This window comes from Atta cephalotes (assembly GCF_000143395.1).
Source record: "Atta cephalotes unplaced genomic scaffold scaffold00034, whole genome shotgun sequence".
Taxonomy (NCBI): domain Eukaryota; kingdom Metazoa; phylum Arthropoda; class Insecta; order Hymenoptera; family Formicidae; genus Atta; species Atta cephalotes.
Window position 1 is genome coordinate 1,580,544 of NW_012130098.1, and position 6,965 is coordinate 1,587,508.

The 6,965-nt window shown below is 34.7% G+C and overlaps 1 protein-coding gene across 1 annotated transcript in view; it reads right to left on the reverse strand.

Moving 5' to 3' along the window:
* Nucleotides 1-6,064, reverse strand: part of LOC105621526 (zinc finger protein 90) — a 10,449-nt gene extending 4,385 nt beyond the window's left edge. The window contains exons 1-2 of the mRNA XM_012202999.1: nucleotides 5,924-6,064; nucleotides 4,647-4,802 (exon numbers count right to left, since the gene is read on the reverse strand). Coding sequence (XP_012058389.1) covers nucleotides 4,647-4,802; nucleotides 5,924-6,064 — 297 coding nt within the window. The remainder of the gene's footprint in view (nucleotides 1-4,646; nucleotides 4,803-5,923) is intronic.
* Between the last annotated feature and the right edge of the window lie 901 nt (nucleotides 6,065-6,965).

The window sequence follows — 6,965 nt, forward strand, 5'->3', positions numbered from 1 at the left end:
ATAGTGTGTGTGTGTGTGTGTGTGTGTGTGTGTGTGTGTGTGTGTGTGTGTGTGTGTGTGTGAAAGAGAAAGAGAAAGAGAAAGAGAGAAAAGGAGAAAAAGAAAAACTTCAAGGAAGAAGGGGACCGTCGGCGCGCTGGAGGATAACCGCGACGCGATATATCCCAGCGAATATCCCCGGAATGCGATACGGTCAACGAGAGAAATCAAACTGGAGAAAGTGAGATGCGAAATAACGAAGAATGACGAAGCGGCTGCTCGCAGTGCGCGATCAAGGGTGGCCGCGTGAGGGGTGTCGACATATACGATCTCGTTTAGATGATCTCGCTTTTATCTCTTCTCTTTCATCATCAGCATATATATAATATATATATGCCTTTTTATTCTTATTCTTCTTTCTTCCTTCTTCTTTTTCTTGTGTGGTAATGGCACTAGTCTTCTCTTATAGAGTGCTTTATAGCCAATATCAAGTATATGTATCGGCGATATCCTTCGTACAAATATCGGTGCAAACTATCGGTGAACAATACCGAATACACGAGGAGCATCGTCGTTGTGTGCCATGCAACAGTGGCGGCGAGCGGCGACGGCGGCGCTTCGCGACCGGTGCGTCGGCCCGCTGACCTTGACACTGACATTGAGAGAGTAAGAGAGAGAGGGCGAGACTCTACGAGGAGAGGGAGAGAAGGAGGAGCGGCAGAACTTACGCGCGCGCGCGTGTACACACGGGAGCGATTCATGGGAGAGACGGTAGGGACGACGAGGACATCGTCTCGCGACCCTTTTCACCGCCCGCGCCGCGCCACCGATATTTCAGCGACGAGAGAGAAAGAGAATCACCCACGTAACGAGGCTGCGTCGATCTTGTCGGGGTATCCCGGGTTTCGAAACAGGTTTCTCAAACGTGCGCGTTGCGGGCCTGGCAACTCACGTTGCACCTGTGCCCAGGACTGCCGGATCGACAGGGGAGAGCAGAGCGGATGAGTTGAAAGAAGGATCGAGGGAGAGAGCGCAAGACTGAGAAGAAAAGAAGGAGATAAAAAGAAAGAGAGGAGAGAAGAGAAACAAGGGAATGAAGAAGAGATGGGATTTATGTGGTGTTCTATGATTAAGTCCTTTTCAGGCATGACACATGAATGAATGAACATATGTAAAGCATGTACAGCTAGAAGAAAAAATTAAGTGATAAAGGATGAAACAGTAACGTGTCTCATAGCACACGAAGATAAATTAATGAATTATAGATAGAAGAAAGATAATATTAGAAATCGCAAAAAAGAGGTGAAGAAAGATAAAATGGAAAGAAACACATGGGAAAAGTTGCGGTGAAATTAAGAAAATAGGGGTATTATGAGGACAACAGAGGAGCACGACAGGTGGAAGAGAAATAAGTTGCAGATAGAGAGGAACGGGAAGGACAGTCGAGACGGCGAATGAAGGAGTATATTTGCGGTGATCATATTTTCTTAGAGAAAGCAAAAGACGAACTTTGAATACCAAACAAGTCTCACATTACATCTAACATCGCTTTCCATGATTCAATCTCTTCTTAATAAAAGGAAATTGCACGTTATTGAGAATTGAAACAAACATTTTCTTTTAGATGTCATAGCAAAAGACTAAAATAAAAATTTTAATTCCATTAAACTTATATATAAATGTTTCGCATTAAAATATATTTAATAATATAATTACTTAGTAATACAAGTACATAATATTATTTCAGCATATTTGTCGAATCGAAGGAAAGATTATACTAATAAAATCGAATGATAAAATATCAATTTTCAAATTCATATTCAACGTTGAACATAACTGGAGTAGCACATAATATCATCCTTATAAATAAAACTAACTTTGTCAATTGATTCCACAAGAATTTCCCGTTAAAATAATAATGATGATAAAAGAAAGGACAAAATTGAAAATTATTTTGAAAAAGATAAAATTAAAGGACAGCTACCTAAATAAAGGAAACTGTCCTTTACAATAAAAGACGTCATAAATATACTACTACGACTTTCGCTTTCTGTGCGCACGACGCGTCTCGCGGTCGCAACGCACCGATCAATAGACGTCGCGACGTCGGTCGTCTCACGCGCACGCACACACACCTATACATCCTCTCTCTTTCTCTCTTGCCTCTTTCTCCTTTCCTCCTCCTATTTATCCCTCCTCACTTTCCGTCGGCGTCTCGGTTGCGTACGCGAGGGTGGAATTATTGAGATCGCGCGCCGCGCCGCGCCGCCGGGTGCAGCAGACACGGAAAGGGGGGTCAACGGAAACCCGAGCAGCTACCGATCAGCGATGCTCCTGCGCGCGTTTCCTCTTTCCCCGTCGCCTCTTCACAACCCACCATCTGACAGGACCTCTGCTCCTGTCTGACCGACCAGAAGTATGGAAGAAGAAAAAAGATATGCAGCGATACTCCTCGTATTCATTGATAACAGCTATTGATAAAAGTTGACTTAATTTTAGTTTCACATAATCAGTCACTTGTTGCAGCATTTTTCAAAAGAATATATTGAAGCTCATTAAATTACTAATGCTCGTTTCAATCAATACAGATTAACTTCAATCTCGGTTCAACTTACTCTTTGTCTTTTTCTAATTCCTAGAAAGGAATGAAAAATAAATTAAACCAAGATTAAAGTTAGTTTACTGAGAGAAAATTATTTCGTATTTGTAACGTATAATACGTTACATATTATTAACTATAATATGTTACATATTATTATAATTGTAATTTGTTGCTAGAACTATATACATGGTTGTTATTTCTAATATTATAGCAGTAGTAATAATCATAATTATATTGTAGTAATATGTAATTACAAATTATAATTACAAATACCAAAAAAAATTTTCTTTCATGTATATATTAAAATGTATAGTAGAAATCAATTTATCATTATAAGGAAAAGGAAAGAGAAGAAAAGAATATTGGCATTGTATAAAAAGTTTTAAGAAGACTCTATGCAATAATAGGAGATAAGTGATACAATTTTTATGATTTTTTTGTCCATAATAAATGAAATATATAAAGAGAATTTTTTAATAGCCATGCTTAAATAATACAAAAATTATTTTTATAATTTAATAGTGTGATTACCTTTGTTTATTAATAGAAAACGTGAGATGATACTTATAATAACCGGCTCCATGTGCAAGGTTAGTTATTACAATTAGTTATTGAAATCAATTGTTACAGATCCAAATTTCAAAAAAAAAAATGTGCAAAACTTTATTAATAATAATTTTCAGATAATATGCAATTACTATAGATATGTATAATTATTAGTTATTTAAATATTTAATAAGAAACGCGATAAGATGAAATCTTATAACATAAGATCACAATATCAGTTGCCGCTGTTGCATTGAGGTTATGTCGAAATTATGGACGAATTTTTTAATTCAACGATTGATCAATCACATTATGCGCAAATGCAGTTTTTATAGAACAAAATTTACATTTGCGCAATTTACAATGCGATAGATCAATCGATGAATTAAAAAACTCGCCCTAACTTATAACGGCAGAGGAGCAGAAACTGTAACAAATTCTGTAATAATGCCGGCTTGCTAAAATATACTTTAATTCTTGTTTAAGCAAAAATATAATATTTCAAGACATAAATAAATAAATATAAATATATAAATAAAACAGTAAGTTACTATTTGTAAAGTAAAAATTCTAAAGAAATAGTTAGAATTACGATATAATGAACACAGTGATAAATATAACATTTAATATATTACTTTAATATATTATTATTTCACTTTTGGCTATTAAAAGCTGAAAATATTTTCTATCTCTGAAAAACTACTATTCCGTCTGAAATAAACTCATTGCACCATAACTGCAATATTTTTGCAGAATACTATATTTTTTATGAAATATTATCGTTTATTATTTTGCAGTAATTTTAAATATAATATGCCCTATCAAATATTCCCGATTTACTGATCAATAATATTGCATCAGTAATATTAATAATGCATTAATATTTTTAGTATTTTTATAACTTTATACGATCAGTATTATTGATAATATATTTCACTTTTAACTACGTTATCTATTGTACGTTATCTACTGTAACATACTGTGACATGGATCTTAATAAAGCAATACTGATGCTCGAGAATCAAAATTCAGATCATTCTACGTCAATTCATCAATTTAATTGCACACAGTTAGTAATGTTATCAGTATTTGTTAATACTGACAGTATTATTGATCGTGTAAAGTCCTTAAGTGACACTTGAATACGAGTTTGCATTAAAAAAATTTCCAACTTGTGGATATTTGAGAAAATTAGTTTTGTTTAGCAGTTTTGAATGAATAACATATCTTGTTTTTCGAAAATTTAATATTAACCAATCAATTGGTTTCGTTTTACTAATTGTTTTATTTTTGCTGTGTTTGTAGCCGTATTCAATAATGGACACTAATTTCTCGCAATATTATAAATGTCGTCATTATTGGATATTGCACAGATTAAAAATACATAACACAAAATTTAAATAATCAAAATCAGAATACACAATCTTGTTACAAGTTGTGACATTGTAATAATATATTTACTATAAAAGTTTCACGTAATTTAACACAATCATTATATATAGAAAAAAATTTTACTTACCTGATTATTAAGCGTAACAATGTTTTTCAAGGATTCTGCATAATTCTTTAATATTGTCTCTGTAGATATGCAGCTAAGACGAAATTCGTAGAACATATCTAACTTGTAGATGCATCTCTGACAGATATTTTTAGGCAGTCCATCCTCTTTCCCTATCTGTGACAAAATGATCTTATGTTTTATTAAAATTATAACTGGCAAAATCTGATTTTATAATTTTTTAATAATCATTTCACTTTGAGCTGATTGTTTTTCTTTCCAACTTTCACATTAGGATAAATGAGACAAAAAAAAATAGAAAATAGGTAATGCTCAAGAAAATCAATATATTTAATCATAATTTAATCAATTATTTTTAACATAACAAAGTAAGTAAGATTGATTATCTTAAGCTAGGTCCATATAGAAAAATATATAAAAATAATACAAAAAAATAACTAAAAACCTGTATTCATTTCTATCACAACATAATGTAATTTTGGTTTAATATACCCTTTATCTTTTTCTAATTCTTGAAACTAGAAAAAAATAAAAAATAAATTAAATAGAAATTAGAATTAATCTATTGGTAAAAATGGACATTAAGCAGTAAATCGAAAATTGATTATTTATAGTCAAGAATTTTTTAATGAAAGAAGTATATTTACAACAACTCATGACTGTGATTGGTCAATCTGTTTACTATTTAAATCATTATCTACATTTTTTTATATGATCTTTAACAAAAGATAAAGTCATCAATTTCAATACTGGACTGGATTGGATAAAGCAACTCTCTCTGAAATTTTTAAGAGCAAATCTCTCAAGTGAGAAATCTCACTATCAAAGATTGAAAATTGAGCCACTCTTTTTCACAACTAGCTCAATTTTATCACTCTTCAGAATTACTCCGAACTTAGAGAACTTAGAGAACAACTATTCGTAAATCATACCATGCAGATAGCTTTGCATATATTGCATATCGAATGACGCATTTTTTAATCAATATTCTTAGTACAAAATCTTTTTTATTTCTTAACAAAATACGAATTTTTAAACAATTCAATTCGCAATTTTATTTTTTAGACACCTCCATGTGGACAGGATATTTTTAAACGTGCAAACGATTTTTAAAAAATTTCAATACAAAAGTTAAAACATACATCTGAACCTCACGTGTCGAATGGAAAATTTTGAGCAGTCCTCCCTCCCCTCTTCCCTCCCTCCGCCTTCCCCTCACTCAACACGACCGGCAACAATGCGGTCCTAGATCGGAGCAAATTCTCGTTTTTACTTACCACAATGGGCACGCAGGAACGTATTTTAAACAGCAACTGCCGCTGTTCGCTCTCCTTATCGAATATCTGCAGCTGATGATTGCTTTTGAGCGAGCACAACCGGCAAAGTTCGGCGAAACCGAGGTCCTCGTTCATTGCCATTGTCGCCTCGCGCGATGTGGAATGCAAGAGGGACACGCACGCACGATACACGCACAAACGGACAATCACCGAGAGATTAGGTTATGCCGCGCTGGCCGCACGAATTTGCCGCGTATCAGAACAATGGACGCGAAAATACGATGCAATAGGATGCGAGACTGTATGGATTCAAATTACCGCAAGCACGAGCTTCGTAGAAATTATCTTCAGGAAAAGCTATGAAAACCGATCAAGTCGAACGTGGTCAATTCTGCTTCACTTTTGATGCGTTCGGAGCAGTTCGGAGAGACGCTATTAGCGCTATTCTATCATTCTATCTTCGTTGATTGTTATACGTAAAACAAAAATAGAATGACATAAATAGCGCTAATAGCGTCTCTCCGAACGTACCTTTTGTCGCTACTGTAACTGTAGGCAGTGTAGACACAGTGTTATGTGTTGTTAGGGGAGATCCATGATGCAAGTAGACAAGGGTGTGTTCTTGCGCATGTTTAATTGCTGCAGCCAATCACAGCTTGAGCTTTTAGTCCGCCATTTTTAGGCGGATTTTGTTTCAACGCCTGGACTGCGTTCGGAAATATCACCCGGATATCCGTGTATTAATTTATCCTTGTTTAAACAACAAGAATAAAATGCGGGGGAGCTCGGATGATATTTCCGAATGCAGCCCTGTAACGGGATTCTCTAAACATTTGATGATTATCCCTATCGTTAACTAGCGATAACCAATAACAGGACTATCCTGGAAGAAAACGCGACACTCATTAGCTATCGCTAATTAATCGCTATTATAACAATTGTCGATAAAACATTTAGAGAATTCTGCGACTACACTGAACTATATATACTGGAATGGGCATCGAGCAAAATTCGTGACCACAATTGATCAGCCGCCATTTTA